The following is a 20,195-nucleotide window of genomic DNA, read 5'->3' on the forward strand; positions in this document are numbered from 1 at the left end:
ATTTATATGTCTCTGATCGAACGAAGGCAGTTCTAGGAGGTGTAGGAGATCATTCCTGCGTGGAAGAGGGAGAAGAGTAAAGGAGGAACGGAAGGTGAAAAAATAAGAGGAAAAATTGCATGGAAGGGAGCAGGAAGAACAGAACAGAACATTTATTTTCTAATTTAGTGCCCATAACAGACAAGTATGAAATTATTACAATAATAAGGAAAAGATATGCCAATGGATAGTATAACAATTTGTAAATGACATTGCTCATTTCAACAATAATATTGTACTATTTCAGTTAAAGGGAATACTATATATATAAAAGTGTATGGCTACTACAACATGTTATCATTTATGAATTTGCTCACAAAATTAAGAGTTTCTTTGTCTTTAGTATTGAGTAATCAAAAAAGTTTTTGTCCATCATCCAACGCCGAGAAATTTGGAAATTTACTTTTAATTGACTGAAAATTTCTTTTCTTTGATGATCATATTTTTTACATGTTATCAAAAAATGAGTTTCATCATCTACACTGTTAGAATTACATCTATTGCATAATCGATCTTCTCGAGGGATGTAGGTAAATTTTCCCACTTCAATTTGCAATCTATGACAAGAAATTCTTAATTTACATAGAGATTTTCTGTGATGAAAATTTTTAACTACAGATAAATAATTCTCATAACCCCAATTTTGTTTGAGTTTTTACATATGTGCTTAATTTACCATCGGTATAACTTTGTTGACTTGTATACCAATTTTTTTTTTTACATAAAAAATCTAATAAGGTTTTATGACAGAGTGACTTAAAAATATATGCTTCCCATAACAAATTACTTCATCTTTGATATTCAGTATATTCGAAGAAGAGTGTCAAGAAGTCCCCCCCCCCCCTCTTTTTTGAACTATCTTTCCCTGCTCTGGAACTTGCACTCTTCTTTTTTCTAAATAACAAATTCCAGTATAAATATTTCGCATCCTTATTTTCCAATTTTATCCGTTCAAGTATTATTTTATTATGAAGCGCTGAAGTGACTAAGTCAAAGCTACACGTATATCGTGACGTATTACGCAGGAAGTATCAAGTCTATGACAGCCTGGCACTGTTTTGATTTTCAGTTTACAGGGAAAATCGAAAATGAGAAGAGCACACGCAAGTAAGAATGACGAAACTCATTATTTGTGACTAATATGTTGACGGTGCGACCGTTGGGGCGAGCGCAGTGTTCACTTCATTATTATGATCCGCCTCTTCAAACCGCACGAGACATTTGGAACGTCTAGACTGTGACGTCACATGACGTCGTATGTTAGCTGCATTTCCATAAACAAAGTTTAAAAAGTGCAAATATTTTAACAAAGAACGTTTAATCTACTATCTGCATGCAATATCCATTAAATTAAGGTGAGTTTATTTTGTGTGAATTTTTAGTTGTTGTCACCGCGTGAACGAAGTTAGCAGCGAGAACAAGAAGCGATGCATTGTGGGTCAGAATTACTGCGGAAAAAAATTCTATTGAATGAATGTGCAGTAGTCCGAATTTTCTCTTCGCCCAGGCGTTGTCGTTAGAGCTCGCAGTGACGAGCGGCGCTTCGCCGCTCGCTGCGCTCGCTATTAGATACGTCTGATTCAATTTATGTTCTGTTTGTGGCCTAAATCGATCTATGAACAAGAATCTGAATGTCACCGGTCTTGTGACAGATGGAAATAACATAGAATCAAGGGTACACTGACAAACACTTATCATGTTCAAGTGGTCTTGATTCATATCATGTTGGTACGGTTTGATTCATTTGAAATAAGGAATGTGACGATTTGGAAACTCGTCACCAATGGCCAATATTGTAAATGAAAGTGGCTATGTATGCAGTAAATGGAGACACTTGTTCAGTTGAAACAGGGACCTATATACTAACGGGATAGGCAACTCCTTCAGCGCCATGTTTATTTACCCAAAACGGCACACACAACACTGCAAGTTTTTCAAACTACGTTTTTTTCCCAGTTAAAAGCTTGTTTTCTGATTAATGTAAACTGTTCTATAAGTGTATCGGAATGGATATTTAATAAATTTTAAAGCACATATTATAAAATAATTAAGATATTAAGTAAACAACCACCAAAATAAGCGATTTCTCGGAAATACGGCCATTCAGGGGCACGCATTGATTTTTAAATAAACGTTATTACTACTAAGATTAGGAGTAAAAACAGTGCTAATAACACATCTTGAATAATTTTTGATAGATAAATCAAGATTTTATTCTGAAATATTTGATAGGAAAAGAGATATATTTAATTAAAATTGACTTACAAAATCCCGCAACTTACGAGATATCGCGAGACTTGTGAGAGTTGCCTATCCCGTTAGTATATAGGTCCCTGGTTGAAATTTTAGTCTAATTGTACTTCCATCCTTCTAGGGACCTATATACTAACGTTTTAGCATATAGGTCCCTGATCCTTTTTTCAGGTTCCCTGTTACACAGTTTTAATATTTAAAACATTGAAAAAAAAAAGTGCAATGCACAGTGCAATCATGGTTCAGTTTCAAATACTTTTTGGGAAGTTGACATGATAAGAGTCAACTTACTTTCATATATTCCGGGTTTTTGAAATATCAATTTTATAGATGACCAAAGTGCATTTATGAATTATTTTCCAATGGCATGTTTATTTCCTCATTTTAAGTTGAATGTAAATTGAATCTAAGGATCAGGGCTCGACATTAACTTTTTTCCCTACTTGTCCATTCAGACAAGTGACCAAGACATTTACTTGTCCGAACTTCAACTTCACTTGTCCGAAAATTTTTCAATAAAGATCTAATACTGTCAACTTGAAAACTAAATTAAAGTCCATTACACATGACATGTGCTTGATTGATTCGTGATGTTATTGATATTTACAACAAACACATAAAACGAAATTTTATCTAGGCTTTCTGTCCTGACAACAACATTTATAAATGTCCACAAGTGAACCAAACTTCGTTAAGTTCGTAAGTTCCATGCCTTTTCAGTAGTATGCAATTAGTGAACTTCGATCCCGATCCAATGTGAACTCAATTAATAGTGATCCCTATCGGGATCAAAGTCCGGTTTTTATGTACAGCTTCCGTCTTGAAACTACCAATTAACTTTCATAGTCATTCTTATTATTATTTAGAGACTCCTTTACATTAAAATGCACTTGTCCAATCGGACAAGTGCCCAGCAATATTCACTTGTCCGTAATTTTTTTTCACTGGTACCGGGCAAGCGGACAAGCGTTAATGTTGAGCCCTGAGGATATATTTTTTTTTTCATTTAAAGAAGATAATCAACTTGTCATTTATTCATATACTAATAAATGATTTTTCAGTTTTTCTTTTCATTTAATCATTTACAATGCAAAACCAATTTATATGTCAAATACATTATTTTTTAGATAATGAAGGAGGATATTACCAACCAACAGCTCAAATGCTTGAATCGGAAAATGACCGCAGAGAACAGGAGTTGTCAAGCAAAGTGTCAGCCCTAAAATCAGTAATGCCTTGTATTTCATACACACTTTAATTGTGAACAATTTACAGTTGATGCATGTAAAACAGTTAAAAGATTTCATGCAGATATACAGGAAATATTATGAATCTAAATGTAGAAAGAGTAATTATGATAAGATTTTTAGGAACTTTTTCTTTGTGAAAACAACAAGGAGCATGTATAACATGTTTAAGACAAATGTATAAAGTAAATATAATGCCTATGCAGGGCTTTCAAAAATTTTTAAGTGAAAAGGAGAATTTAGCCATTTGAATAGGTTTGTTTTAGAATTATTTTCAACAGTTCATGAAAAAAACAAACAAACACACACACAGACAAATTATGAAATTTGAAGTACAAATTCTGATCAATTAACAAGGATAAATTGCTTCCTGTTGCCCTTGATTGAAAGCCCAGCCTGAGTTAACTTAAAATGTTTTTGATTTTTTTTGAAAAGTCAGTTATCTTATTCACTATAATTTCATATTTTAACTGTACACAAGAATTTGTTGAGAATAAAGTGAACTGTTTTTGTTTTTTGGTTTAATTTTAAGTCTATTAAATTCTAGATATTATTCCAAGATATGGAAAATATAATAATTAATATGTGGTAAATTTAAAGAAACTCATTTAACATAAAACCTTGTCATTCACTCTGATAACAGTTGGATCAATGACAAATTTTCTTTTGCAGTTGACAATTGACATTGGGAATGAAGTCCGAGAGCAAAATAAATTCCTAAAAGAAATGGCAAGTCTTCTGCATATTTAAGTCCAAATTTATATTCTATTTGTCTTTCTTAAAATTTTCATAATAAATACGGTATTAAAGTAATGATTTATTTACTCAACAAAAAAAGAAGTAAGGAAGACAGTATGGTAAAAACACTTGTTGATGAAAATGACATTTTTTGACATTTTAATATTTTACGTATTTTATTTGATACAGGATGAAGATTATGAAAAATCTGGAAATCTCCTTCAGTTTTCTATGGGTCGATTAAAAGCCATCACAAAAGCCGGGGGACCAAAGCTCTGGTGTTATATGTTTCTGTTTTGTTTATTTGTTTTCTTCCTTATATGGGTGATTGTTAGGTTCAGGTGATCCAGGTTAGACTACTGGCTTTTTGTTTTGAATTATTGTTGTTGCCAAATCATATACACTGATTTTTACATTTACTGGTATAAGACTAGTTCATATGAAAGGTTTAAATGACCCAGGAACTCTGTTACTCACATTTTTTTCTAAAAAAAAAAAAGCCTTAATTTAGCCAATTGTGCAATGAGAGCAAACTTTTAACACTTAGAATAAAGGAACATCTTCCATGGAATATTATATACAGTTGAACTTCAATATCATTGATGTCTTGAATACCATGAATTTATCAAAGTCATTTGGAAGTACAAACTACTTTTTGTCAATGTATTTTACCCTCATTGTCTCGAACCCATGGATATCTAAGTTTTTCATCGGTTCCATTGAGTTCCAGATAATGAAGTTTGACAGTATATACAGTCAAACCTTGGAATTCTGGAATTGATGAGGATGAAATTTTTTTTTTGAGTGTAATTTAACATGTAAGATGTTGACAGCATTTTTTTTTCTCAAGTAGAAGATGTCAGTCATCATACAAATGTTCATACCATTGTTTTATCATATTCAACACCAGTAAATTTTATCATTTAATTTTTATTTAAAAATATTTTTTCAGCATTTTGTCAAGCATAAAATGTTAGTCAATATACATTTTAAAGCCAACATTTGATCATGTTGATTTATATTACAGGTATTTATTTAATTTTTGGTAAAAATAACATTTTTGCCAAAGCCATATTTCAGTATTGTGAGGGTTGCTCTGGAAATTTATGAACATAAGACACATTTTTCAGAGATTTGTATGACAGAAAAAAAAGTTGTGTTCATCATAAGTAACATTTAATTATCTGCAGTCATGGTAAAATTTCATCCTGCATGTAATGTGTTTTCTAACAATGATTTGACATAAGGTTTTTTAATTTTCTTTCAAATATAGCTCATTTTTGCAAAATGTCTACCTTGCTGTTTGGTCAAGTCATTCAATTCTGATATTGTACCTTTTAAAATGGTCAACAGAGCAGACAATTCAGACTTTTTACTGATTTTTTTTTCAAAGCTAGGAATTATTGTATGGTGAACCTCCACACTAAGAGTCATGTTCTTGGTTGTTCAATAGTATTTACGTATGTGACCACTTGCTCTATTTTTATTTTCAATTAAAAGTGCCATTCCTGAGGTCATTGCAGTGCTAATTGATAATGCCATTATACACTCATTTGAAGTAGCATTGTTGGCCAGTTGAAAATACAGTTGAACTTCGGTATCTCGAACACTGATATCTCGAATACCATGGATATGTTGAAGTGATTTGGATGTCCCAACCCCTCATTCTTTTTACCCTTGATATCTCGAATCCCCAGATATCTCGAAGTTTTTTTGCAGTCCCATCAAGTTTGAGATAATGAAGTTTAACTGTACATCACCAGATCAGTGGCACGTTGATACTAGAGTTGTGTAGTGAGACCTTTCAGAATTATTCCTTGAGTGATTCCATACTATTGTACTATAAATCATATTTGACATAGAATAACTTTGATTGTTTGTATATTTATGGAGAATTTTTGTTTTTTGATTTAATCTTCAGAAGTTGACTGCTTCAAAATAGTATTCCTTGTACATGTATAATCTGCAATACATAACATGCCATTTATAGATATGTCACTACTGAGTTAGTTTTTGAGATGTAAATTATGTAAAATAACCAGGCAGGTGAAAATGTGCAATCAAGTAAGATTTATAATGTAAAATTATCATTTCAATTGTGGACTACAGTAAATAATCTTTCATTTGTGTGCTATGAACAATGCAAGTTTCAGGATAATGTAAAAATGGCAGAGGCTTTTTGCCAAGTAAAAAGTAAAAATTGGAATCTTATTACTATATGTATGACAATTTCATGAAGACAGTAGTCACAAAGGAAAATTGAATTAAAAATTTTTAAACTTTTGTTCACTCCATTTTACCATCTCATTATTGGTGTGATGTTTTGCTCAGTGCATGAGCCTGTATGTGATGTTGCCATGACATAGTAATAAATGATTTTATGAAACCTAAAAAGAGGTCTCTTTAATTTTTTTTACTATAACCTTTCTATTTTCTCATTATCAGTCTAGTTAATATAGTGAACATCACCATTTTTAGGTCACCGGAATCACTCAGGTGACCTATTGCTATCTGTTTTCGTCCGTCGTCGTCCGTTGTGCGTCGTGTGTTAACATTTGAACATTTTCAGCTTCTTCTCTGAAACCGCTGAACCAATTTCAGCCAATTTTAGCATATGGCATCTATGTGTGAAGGGGAACAAAATTTTTGAATTTCATGCTCCCTGCCCCCCTGGGGCCTGAGGGGTGGGGTTAAAACCACCAAAATTAATGCAATCTTTAAAAATCTTCTTCTTTACTCCTGGACATCAAGCAGTCAAACTGTTGACATGACTGTAATAAGTATTGAATCCTCTACCAAAATTGTGAAATTCATGACCCCAGGGTCAGGGGTTCTGGTGCTAGGGCGGGGCTATATAGATCATATAGTGAAAGTGCATTATTTCTTTGAAAATCTTCTTCTCTACTCCTGGGTATTATTTAAACAAATTGAATACATAGTTATGATAAGCAAGGGTGACTCTACCAAAATTGTGAAATTCATAGCCCCAGGGTCAGGGGATCCGGTGCTAGGGCGGGGCTATATAGATCATATAGTGAAAATGCATTATTTCTTTGAAAATCTTCTTCTCTACTCCTGGGTATTATTTAAACAAATTGAATACATAGTTATGATAAGCAAGGGTGACTCTACCAAAATTGTGAAATTCATAGCCCCAGGGTCAGGGGTTCCGGTGCTAGGGCAGGGCTATATAGATCATATAGTGAAAATGCATTATTTCTTTGAAAATCTTCTTCTCTACTCCTGGGTATTATTTAAACAAATTAAATACATAGTTATGATGAGCAAGAGTGACTCTACCAAAATTGTGAAATTCATATCCCCAGGGTTGGGGTTCTGATACTAGGGCGGGGCTATATAGATCATATAGTGAAAGTGCATTATTTCTTTGAAAATCTTCGTCTCTACTCCTGGGTATTATTTAAACAAATTGAATACATAGTTATGATAAGCAAGAGTGACTCTACCAAAATTGTGAAATTCATAGCCCCAGGGTCAGGGGTTACGGTGCTAGGGCGGGGCTATATAGATCATATAGTGAAAGTGCATTATTTCTTTGAAAATCTTCTTCTCTACTCCTGGGTATTATTTAAACAAATTGAATACATAGTTATAATAAGCAAGGGTGACTCTACCAAAATTGTGAAATTCATAGCCCCAGGGTCAGGGGTTCCGGTGCTAGGGCAGGGCTATATAGATCATATAGTGAAAATGCATTATTTCTTTGAAAATCTTCTTCTCTACTCCTGGGTATTATTGAAACAAATTAAATACATAGTTATGATAAGCAAGGGTGACTCTACCAAAATTGTGAAATTCATAGCCCCAGGGTTGGGGTTCTGATGCTAGGGCGGGGCTATATAGATCATATAGTGAAAGTGCATTATTTCTTTGAAAATCTTCTTCTCTACTCCTGGGTATTATTTAAACGAATTAAATACATAGTTATGATAAGCAAGAGTGACTCTACCAAAATTGTCAATTTCATGGCCCCTGGATCAGGGGTTCTGATGTTAGGGCGGGGCTCTATTTATTATACAGTGAAAATGCATTAATGTTTTAAAAATCTTCTGCTCTGCTCCTGGGTATTATTTAAACAAACTAAGTACATTGTTATGATAAGCAAGGATGCCTCTTCCAAAATTGTGAAATTCATGTCCCCAGGGACAGGGGTTCTGATGCTAGGGTGGGGCTATATAGCTCCTATAGTGAAGGTGAATTATTTCTTTGAAAATCTTCTTCTCTGCCCCTGGGTACTATTTAAACAAACTAAGTACATTGTTATGATATGCAAGGATGCCTCTTCCAAAATTGTGAATTTCATGGTCCCAGGGTAAAGGGTTCTGGTGAAAAGGGGGGGGGGCTCTATTGATTATATAGTGAAAAAGCAAAATTTCTTTGAAAATATTCTTTTCTGCTTCTGGTTAAAAAGCAAAGAAGCTAAGTATATAGTTATGATGAGCAAGAGTGCTTCTTCCAAAGTAGTGAATTGCATGACCCCTGGGTCAGATGTGCTGGTGTAAGGGTGGGGCTCTTGATAATATAGTGAAAATGCAGTAATTCTATTAAATAATCCTGTCTGCTCCTTAGTAAGCAGATAAACAAAGTGATTACTTATGATGAGCAAACTTCTGGTCCCTGGGTGAGAGGCTCTGGTGTTTCTCGGTGGGGAGGGGGGACTCTATTGATAATATAGTGAATCTGTAGTAAAAATGCATTATTTCTGTAAAAATTTTCTCTGCAGTTGGGCATATCAGAGGCAAAAAGAGTAAAAGTTTTGATAAGGAAGGGACTATTTTTACCAGATTTTTGAACATCTGGACCATTTGGTCAAGAGTTCTGGTCCTGGCCAGGGCTCTATTAATTTGTATTCTACTGAGAGGAGTTATTCCCCTTTGCCGTTTGCTTTTGATAATCAATCACTGTAAATAATGTACTTGAAAGGTTAATAGAATAAGAGAATTATGCAAGAATTTTTATTGTATAATACAAAAAGTATTTTCATAGTTTTAATGATCAGGTGGACTTGTAAGTAATAGATAAATAAAAATGAGAAAAAATAACTTGTCTTATTAAATGTTCATCAAAGACCAAGAGAGGCCTATGTAAGAGATTTCAACAAGGAAATAAAATAATACAGGAGTACTGGTTGTTTGCTTAGTATACTGTATGGTGATAGTGATAAATGGGGAACAGATTAGAACCTAATTTATGAACTGTTAATGAACACTAGACTAATTATTTTGTTGATCCTGATCACCCTATTTTTCTTGCTTTTGGGCAACAAAGCTTCACCTTTCAGTTCATTTTATACTCTATGGATCCTCAAAATTGTTGTATTATACTCAGGTGACCGTTAAGGCCCTTGGGCCTCTTGTTTTCTTTCACAAACTGCAACTGAACTTCAGTGTCTCAAACACTGCTACTCAAATACCAAGGATGTGTTGAAGTGATTTTGATGTCGTAATCACAATTTTAGTATGGAATCCTTGGATATCTCAAAGTTTTTTTCTTGGTCCCATCAAGTTTGAGATAAAGAGGTTTGACTGTACATGTGACCTTGCATTATAGATTTTTCTCTTGAAAGTAATGTCAATATACAAAAATCTGAGGACCATTTAGCATTAAAGTTAAATATGTAATAATACAAAGTTCAGAAATTTATACATGTACCATTGAATACAAATGAAAATGCAATTATGATAAAATATTAGATGATTCATGTAGATTAATTTTGATACATGATATAAGATAACATCCACTGTGAAGTTGTGAAATATAAAATATACATGTATGTTCCTTTTCCTTAAGATCCCAAAATTTGCACAGTAAAAAGTGTCTGTTTTAAAACTGTTCTATTTACTGCATGTTAAATGTTAAGATTATTAAGATTTTTCTCTCTTTCTTTTTCAATATTCATGTATTATTAGAAGTGCAGACTTCCGAGTCTTAGCATTAGGATAAACTCTATGAATAAAAAAAAATTGAGGTTTCGGATTGGTAGTCTCTGTTAATTCTGTCCCAAATTTTGTCTTCAAACAGTTTTCAAAATCCTTCTTCCAGTTATATTTTCCTGACTTGAAGGAAAACTGGTATTATATTGTAGTTATCATAAAAATTTACAATTCTGATTATTAAATTCAAGTTTTTTGATAAAGAATGATTGCCACTAGCACCATAATATTTATTCTTAATATATTTCAAAGTACACCCCTCCCCCAAATGCCTCTTTCTCTATGACTGGCATAAATCTTGATACAAGACTTCTGGACATACTTCAGTTCATCTGTTATTGCTATTTGTTTTTAGGTCACCTGAGCTGAAAGCTCAGAGAGCTTTTCTGATCACATTTTGTTTGGCCTCTCTGTCTAGCTGTCCATCGGTAAACTTTTCACATTTTCAGCTTCTTCTCAAGAACCACCTGGCTAGTTTCAACCAAACTTGCCACAAAGCATCCTTGGGTTGTTCAGATGAAAGGCCATGTCCTCTTTCAAGGGGAAATAATTTAAGGGAAAATTTAATGGCATCTTTTAGCTTTTTCAAGAACCACTAGGCCCGAAAAAAAGAAACTTATATGAAAGCTTCATTACATAGCGTAGATTCAAGTTTCTTCAAATCATGACCCCTCGGGGAAGGATGGGGCCACAATGACGGATAAAAGTTTTACACTTAGGAATATTTTAGTTAAAATCATCTTCTAAAGAACAGGAAAACCATGACCTAGTAATATTAATATGCAAGCTTCCTCAGGTAGTGAAGATTCAAGTTGTTTAGATAATTGCCTCTGGGGTTAGTGTGGGTTAAAGTTCTAAAGAAAAGGAAGGCCAAGGTGACTCAGGTGAGCATTGTGGCCCTGAGCCTTTTGACGTCTGTTGTCATGTGTTAACATCTGAACATTTTCAGCTTCTTTGAACCAATGAACCAATATCATTTAATTTTTTGTGTAAAGCATATATGGGCAAAGGGGAACCAACATTGTGAATTTCATGGTCTCAGCCCCCTGGTTGGCCAAAACCATCAAAATTAATTGCAATCTTCAAAAATCTTCACTCCTGGACATCAAGCAGTATAAAACTGTTTGCATTATCATAATAGGCATTGAACTCTCTACCAAAATTGTGAAATTCATGACCCCAAGGTCAAGGGTTCTGGTGTTAGGGTAAGACTCTAATAGATCATAATATAGTAAAAAAAAAATCTCCAAAATTCTTCTTTTGCTCCTTGGTATTTACCACACAATCTAAGTGCATGATTTGGATGAGCAAGAATGCTTCTTCCAAAACTATGAAAATCATGACACCTGGGCAAGGGTTCTGATGTTTGGACAAGGCTCTATAGATCATATACTAGTATAGAAAATGAAATGCATATCTCTTCCTCTGTATATTTAGCAGATAGACAAGTGCATAAATATAATGACCAAGGGTGTTTTTTCCAAAATTGTGTAAATCTTGGCCATTGGACCAGGGTTTCTTGTATAAGGATGAGCCTTTATTGGTCATAAAGAGAAAAATGCCTTAATTCTTCAAAAATCTTCCTCTCTTCCTTGTATATTAAGCAGATAAATTACATGCCTAGATATAATAAGCAAGGGTGCCTTTTTCAAAATTGTGAGATTTATATTCCCTGGGTTAGGGGTTCTGGAGTTAGGGTGGGGCTCTTGATAATATAGTGAAAATGCACTAATTCTTTGAATATCTCTGCTCCTGAGTATCAAGCAGACAAACCAAGTGTATAGTCATGATGAGCAAGAGTACTTCTTCCAAAATAGTAAAAATCGTGAACCCTGTGTAAAGAGCTTTGGTGTTAGAACAGGGTTCTATAGATCATATAGTGTAAATGCATATTGAATTCCCCCCAAAATTTTCCTCTCTCCTCTTTTATGCTGGAGTATTTAGCAGATCAATTAAGTCCATAGATACATATATGATGATCAATTGTATCTCTACCAAAATTATGAAATTCATAGCCCCTGGGTCAAGGGTGAAAATGCATTTAAATTCTTTGAAAATCTATTCTCCTGGGCACTGTGTATTTAGCAGACAAATTAAGTGCATGGTTATGATGAGCAAGAGTGCTTGTCCCAAAATTGTGAAATTCATGGACCCTGGGTAAGGGGTTTTTACGGTGGCTGGTATAGGACATGGTATGAGAATTTTTTTTATTAATTCGTGGCCACGAAATAAAATTCGTGGGAACGAAATAAAATTTCGTGGCCACGAAATAAAATTCGTGGGAACGAAATAAAATTTCGTGGCCACGAAATAAAATTCGTGGGAACGAAATAAAATTCGTGGCCACGAAATAAAAATTCGTGGCCACGAAATAAAAATTCGTGGGAACGAAATAAATTTCGTGGCCACGAAATAAAAATTCGTGGCCACGAAATAAAATTCGTGGCCATGAAATAAATTTGTGCTACATAATGCCATTTTTAGCTTCTTCTGTTTTATGTCATTCAAGATGAACGAACTTATATATAATTATCATTTAATTGGAATGAGCCAACGGGATATATGTGTAATGAGCAATGAGATTCGATGCTGTTACGTAGAACATGTTTTACATGAGAAGTTATACTCCTAACATGCTAAGATTTTGTGTCTTTATTTCATTACAACTATGTGACAGGATTCAATAGAAAATGTGAGAAAACAGCAAATAAGCCCTTAAAGTCATTAATGTTCGGGTTGCCTTGACTAATATCAGGAACAAAACTTGCCAGAGTTGTTATAGTTAAGAAAAATACATAAATTGGCTAATATAAAATTGTCCCTGCGTATCATATCATCTAAAAAATCGTGACTTCTTGCTGTGTCATGTAGCATGATGACAAGCTGAAGAGAACACTTTCATTTTGTTTTATCATTTGGTTAGGATGTCATTTTGGATGCAGTATCATTGAACTGCCTTAAACTCCAGAACAGTCAATTGAATTGGCTTGAATGTCGTTTTAATTTTGGGCACAGAGCAAAAGAGAGAGTTTATTATTATTATTATTTTTTACATCTAGACTATGTTCATAATGCATGTACCAATTCTCAGCTGCTTCTAATATATATGCAAATTAAATATATGGGTATTTATAATGACGTTTATCAGTGCGGGCCAGTTACAATAATCTAACTGTGTTTGTGTGTCATGGGACAGACTCTCACTAGGTCCATAGCAAATTATCATTTTAACACTATATGTACATATAATTGTGAAATAAAAATTCGTGGCCACGAAATAAAAATTCGTTCCCACGAATTTTATTTCGTGGCCACGAATTTTATTTCGTTCCCACGAATTTTATTTCGTGGCCACGGATTTTTATTTCGTGGCCACGAATTTTATTTCGTGGCCACGAATTTTTATTTCGTGGCCACGAATTTTATTTCGTGGCCACGAATTAATAAAAAAAATTCTCATATCATGTCCTATAGCAGCCACCGTAGGTTCTGGAGTTAAGGTGGAGCTCTTTTTTGATCATATATTGAAATTTTTACTTTGTATTCCCCTTTGCTATTTATCTTTATATAAATAATCACTGTAAATAGTACCAAGTACATGTAATATACAATTATGGACTCTTGCGGTGGTGAATATGGTTTGTTATTCACCAGAAAAATATCAATATTGACCGAGGCGATGCCGAGGTCAATATTGATATTTTTCTGGTGAATAACAAACCATATTCACCACCGCAAGAGTCCATAATTGTTTTATTAGTCAGGATTTGAATGAATAAGACATTGAAGGCTGCATGACAACTCCATTTTCATTAACAAACTTCTATCGTATAGAAAAATTAAAAAAAATTGTCCAGATTACAACTTATAACTTCCGTGTTTTCCTGTCGTTGTGTGTAATACATCGCAATGTTTGGAAAATATATAGTCCTACGGTAAATTTGCCTAACAATTTTCCTTCTCAGATATACAGCTGGGGCCCGTTTTACAAAAGAACTTACGACTAAGAGCAAAATTTAATTCTGCTTATAACTTTCTAAATTACATTAGATAGAAAATGGTTTTATTATCTTTAAAAAGAATGTAGAAAGATACTTTTACGATAGCAATTTTGAACACAATTATCAATTTTGCCAAATTTTTCAATCAACTGGAGTTTTTGGTCTTAGTCGTAAGTTCTTTTGTAAAACAGACCCCTGGCTCCGGCCTTTGCACAGCCATTGTTTTCAACGTTGCTTGAGGTATTGATTGTGACGTCACAATGCCGCTGCACGCGCACTGACCCTCCGGTGAATACGGCTTCAAATCCAGTGAATATGTAGTATTATGAACTGTTTGCGTTTGTATAGATTATATAGGGACTATTCATAAACTATATAATAATGTAATTTATAGATAAATTGTGTAGAGAATTGTACAAGAATTTTTAACTTATAACACAAAAAGGACTTTTAAATATAACAGATGAATAAAAATGAGACAATAATACCTTATATTTGTTCATTAAATGTTATTCAAAGACCAAGCGTGACCAAAGCTGGGTTTACTATACATGTATACAGTGTTTTTATAAGTTTAATATTAGAGTGGAGTTAGCAATGGCAAATAAAGGCAGGTAAAGAGATCTATTTTCCAGTTTTTGCTGATTACCAGATTAACAATTTTGTTGATCTCTGTTCATCCTCGTTTTCTTTTCCTCTCTTTTTTTAACAACATGTCTTCATTTACATTCATCTACATCTACCTTCGTCTTCATCTAGCTTTATTTATTCTTATATAACTGTTTACCATTCTATGGATCCTTTACAGGGATGTATTATACTCAGGCGACCATCAAGGCCCTTGGGCCTCTTGTTAAGTCTCAATAATATTTTCAAAGTACTCTCGAATTAATTGTTGAACAAATTAACTTAAATAAAAAATATAATGAATATGCTTTTAAAAATATATGTTGTATAAATTAAGGTTTAAAGCGGCGACGAACTGTATGCACCAAAATGAGGATCGTATAATTATTTTGATGGCAAAATTTGGTCTAAATATATAGTAATTAGGTTTTTGATTTGTCATGAAAATATATTTGATTTCTGAGTGACTTTGAAATTAACAAAATGAACTTTACAAGGTTGTTACTTTGCCAATACAAGTCATTAACAAAAATATTATCATGCATGAATGTTTTTCAGCCCCCCCCCCCCTTCCCTTTTCCGAGAATTATGATGTTTTACTTTTCAATAAATTTTTATATGGGAATCTTAAGTGCTTTCCCTCCGACTTTTTAGCTCTACTAGTCAGAGACCAGAAGAGCTTATGCGATAGTAAGGTGTCCGTCGTCCGTCCGTTTGTCTGTCTGTCTGTCTGTCTGTAAACAATTTTTCAAAATGCTACTCCTCCTACAGTTTTGGTCTGATTTCAATATAACTTGGCACACAAGTAGACTACACTAAGGTACATAATTCTTTGTATCTGTATCTGATTTCCATGAAAGGTGTTGCCATGGTTACTAAAAATAGAAATTTCTGTGAAATATTTTCAAAACGCTACATGTACTTCTCCTACAGTTTTGGTCTGATTTCAATATAACTTGGCACACAAGTAGATTACACTAAAGTACATAATTCTTTGTATCGGTTTCTGATTTCGATGAACGGTGTTGCCATGGTTACTAAAAATACAAATGTAGTTAAAAATACGAGGAGAAAAACCAGGACAATTTTTTATTCAAGAGAGCAGCTAAAAATGTATAGCTTTGAATGCCAGGCGTCTTTTTTAATATCCATGCGAGAGTTTGTATGTAGTACGTATCCAAGTGTTAATGTGCAGATTTCTTTGTGAGGTCCACAATAAATTAATTTGCTGGTACTCTATGCCGTTGTTCAAGGTACTGTTTGCTGCGAGGGAATATTTTCATGACATCACAAATTGGGTCACATACTTTGTATTTTTTTTTTTTGGTTGACATTTCAGAATCGATGAAGTTTCTGAATCAAAAGCAAATTTCTTAAAGGCTTGAACAGTTGGTATACTCGTATTCTACTGATCAAGACACAATGAACAGAAAAACTAAAGTAGCAGTCTCATTTAAGGAAAAACAATGTTCTCGTCAAATATTCAATAATATGTAGACAGATTACAGGTAATATTTCTAACAAACAAAATAAGTTTAAAATTACTGAATGTGATATAATTTATAGGAGTCAACTGAAATAATGAAAAAGAGCAGCATAATGACCAATTTTACATATCAAAACTTGGTATAGATTTGAAAATTTGTCCACAGAATTTCCTTTACTTAAAGATGCATATGAATGTAGTAAAAACTCTTTGTAGATGGCAAGAACTCATGGTTCGCATTTGTACAGAAATTAAGAAATATACTGAATATCTAAAATGAAGTAATTTTTTACGGGAAGCATAAATTTAAGTCACTCTGTCATAAAACCTTATTATATTATTATGTAAAAAATTGGTATACAAGTCAATAAAGTTATACCGATGGTAAATTAAGCACATATGTAAAACTCAAACAAAATTGGGGTTATGAGAATTATCTATCAGTAGTTAAAAAAATTTCATCACCGAAAATCTCTATGTAAATTAAGAATTTCTTGTCACAGATTGCAAATTGAAGTGGGAAGATTTACCAACAACTCTCAAGAAGATCGATTAAGTAATAGATGTAATTCTAACAGTGTAGATGAGGAAACTCATTTTTTGATAACATGTAAAAAATATGGTCATCAAAGAAAAGAAATTTTTCAGTCAATTAAAAGTAAATTTCCAAATTTCTTGGCGTTAGATGATGAACAAAAACTTTTTTGGTTACTCAATACTGAAGACAAAGAAACTCTTAATTTTGTGAGCAAATTCATAAATGATAACATGTTGTAGTAGCCATACATTTTTATATATAGTATTCCCTTTAACTGAAATAGTACAATATTATTGTTGAAATGAGCAATGTCATTTACAAATTGTTATACTATCCATTGGCATATCTTTTCCTTATTATTGTAATAATTTCATACTTGTCTGTTATGGGCTCTAAATTAGAAAATAAATGTTCTGTTCTGTTCTTATAACAAAAATGTCATCGAGTTCATTTAAGGTTTTTATTTTTCAATAACTTTTACAACAATTTACTTAATATGGATTTTAAACCCATATATAGCAACAAAACTTAAGTTTTGTACTATTTTAATCATCCAACTATTATTAAAATCCCAGCTGGTATTGCTAGAATCATGGCTATAACGCAGAAAGCAAAGGCAAAGTGAAAGTGACCAGTTGCTCCGGACTCTTTTTCCTTAGCGGCAAAAACAGCGATGGATATCAAAATGCAAATCGCTGAAAGAAAGACATGTACTTGAATTAAAGGAGTACAAAGTAGGTTTCCTTGCTGAGTTTAAATTTCAAATTTTCATTGTCCACATTTAATCGACCGAGATGCTTATGGAATTTTTTAAAAAAAATATATGACATGTACCTCCTGCAAATGTTAACCCAGCAGACAAATGGAGAAGTGAGGCTTTATCCAGACGAAGTTTGATTGGTAGTGCGACAACAGCAATCAGCAGACAAATAAGCCCAAGGCATGCAAAAGCTTGTACTGCCTTGAACCAACCTTTCAAAGATAAAGAAATAGGTAAGTAAGTGTCATTATATGAGGAACTCTGTACTGTTAATTAAGCATCTCTATAAAACAACAACTTATCGGTTATTTTTTACCTGCATTAGTCACGACTTGATTGCAATTGGAGACATCTTGACCAGAAAAGTCTGAGGAAATGCAATATTTCCACAATCCTCCATGCGCTTCTACCTTAATCCCATCAATGCTCGATTCCCCTTTAATCCAGTAGGGTGAAGCAAACCCGACGATGTCAATAACCAACGCAATAATTTGTAGAACGAATCCGATGACGAAGAATTTAGAAACTTCTCCAAACAATGCCATCTTAGATTACGATTGCGGATATCAGAGGCTGAAAGAAAGAATAGCATAGTTTTATGTGGATGTTCTGATTACAATGAAAGCTCCTAGAATTACACAACTAATTATATTTTATTTAGGCATTCTATTTAATAACATTTATATATAGGGGAGGGGATTCATTAAATAAAGCAAAATGTCACCAAAGAAAAACATGGAAAGCATTAATCTTTTAACACTACAATCTATTCTCTGTCAACATTTACAGATGTGTGAAGTCTCTTTACCCACGACTGAAACACCTAAGCTTACTCTTCCTTATGCTTCAAAAAGATACAAATAGATGACACTCTATTGGACAGTTCCAAAATTGTAGTGTTTTCCTTTATTTTGAGTTTTGGGAATAAGAGGAAGTCGACTGTACCTGGTGAATATGGGGAGGGGGGGGGTATGGCTTAGTTCTTCAGTTTCTTTTTTCAAAATGTTCTTTACATATCTTTGCTTGTTTGCAGCATTTGGAGCTCTGGTAATGCTCTAAGCTTTCTTTCTGATGTCACATTTTATAATCGATCTTTCTTTTGGGCTCAAAATATTACAATCCTGTTTTGTCACAGATTAAACGTTTATTATACTTTTTGTTGCAATGTGTAAACATGTATTTTTAAAAAAGGTAATTTGACATTTTTAACGCGTGTTTTCTTTTAGGAATCTATAAGCAGAAGAGGTACCTATATCTGGAAGGAATTTATTATTATTAGAGTTAATTACTCAGTCGGTAGAGCGCTCGCTGCGTGGTTGTTTGTTCGAATCACAGCCGCGACTGACCTAAGTCGATACAAATAGGTTTCTTTTAGCATCACGTTGCCATCCGACAACAAATTCACAACAAGCGAGTTTATTGGTCTGTAGAGACGACTATAAAGGGTTAGGAGGTAGATAAAATATACAGGTTGGTTATAGAATATGTCTAGAATTAGGGAATTTTAATGAAAGGTCGTTGATTGACCAATGCTGGAAAGTGGCGAAATACATCCCCAAAGTGCGCAGAAAATCTTGCGCCGTAGATTGCTTAATATTTGCATTACGGGATCTGTAGCGTTATGGTCAAAGACCAAAATATAAAACCATAATGCTTCAGTCAAACCAAAATATAAAACCATAATGCTACAGTTTTGCAGCTATCTTTTGGCATGAATTTCGTGTTGTTGAGCAGGGAGTACAAAGGCTTTGCTGATACTTTAGTTAAAGTCCAATTTCTTGCTTTATCAAGTACATGTGTTTATTGATTCATCTTCTTCCATAAAAATTATACTTCTTTTTAAATGAAAAAATATTATATATTATACATTAAAATGAAAATGTAAATGCACATGCAATGTTATCTTTTTTAAAATCATCATTATATCAGTATTATTTAGTAGCAAAGGATGCAAAAAGTGTTCAATTAAATTACCATCTTATAAAAAATTTAGCTGACCAAATATGATTTTCTTTGTGTATGTAGTTTGAGAAGTATATAAATTAAGATATTTCATCTATGATACTTATTTTATTTATAAAAAAAATATTATACAATGATATATAAGCATATGTATAGAAATGAAATGTCAGCAATGATATGTATACGTACATGTAATTTTTTTTTCTCATTTAATGTATATTATTTTGTAAATTAAATATTATAATAAAAATACCGATCCAGGGAGCTCCTGGCACCCCAGATGAGGTATATACAGAGGGCTTCTGCGGAAGTTTTGCCTCAATATTTTGTTGTATGTTATTGAAAATAAATATATCATTTATAAAAAAAAAAAAAAAAAAAAAAAAAAAAAAAAATATTATGTAAATAGTGTAAATTATTGTAACTGAATTATCATCAATAATTAAACACACACGGAAACATACAGAAGCTTTTTTTCCCCATTGAAAATGCTTTACTACAGACAGAATTAAACATACTCGTATAAATGTACATTGTACAATGGATATCGAAGTCGGAAATATCAGTTTCACGCGTTTTTTTTTCCGGAC

At 33.1% G+C, this 20,195-nt stretch overlaps 2 protein-coding genes across 2 annotated transcripts; one reads left to right on the forward strand and one right to left on the reverse strand.

The window, feature by feature from the left end:
* The first annotated feature begins 1,030 nt into the window (after positions 1-1,030).
* Positions 1,031-6,690, forward strand: LOC133182591 (BET1 homolog). Its single transcript, XM_061317468.1, has 4 exons — positions 1,031-1,146; positions 3,420-3,520; positions 4,212-4,268; positions 4,467-6,690. Exons 1-4 carry the CDS (start codon positions 1,128-1,130, stop codon positions 4,620-4,622), a joined length of 333 nt encoding a protein of 110 aa, XP_061173452.1. The 5' UTR covers positions 1,031-1,127; the 3' UTR covers positions 4,623-6,690.
* Positions 6,691-17,432: 10,742 nt separating this feature from the next.
* Positions 17,433-18,188, reverse strand: LOC133181966 (uncharacterized). Its single transcript, XM_061316636.1, has 3 exons — positions 17,960-18,188; positions 17,718-17,855; positions 17,433-17,578 (listed from the first exon to the last, which is right to left on the reverse strand). The coding sequence occupies exons 1-3, from the start codon at positions 18,186-18,188 to the stop codon at positions 17,433-17,435; spliced, it is 513 nt and encodes a 170-aa protein (XP_061172620.1).
* Between the last annotated feature and the right edge of the window lie 2,007 nt (positions 18,189-20,195).

This window comes from Saccostrea echinata, unplaced genomic scaffold (genome assembly GCF_033153115.1).
Source record: "Saccostrea echinata isolate AGI-Se365-2 ecotype Australia unplaced genomic scaffold, CSIRO_AGI_Sech_v1 ptg000001l, whole genome shotgun sequence".
Lineage (NCBI taxonomy): Eukaryota > Metazoa > Mollusca > Bivalvia > Ostreida > Ostreidae > Saccostrea > Saccostrea echinata.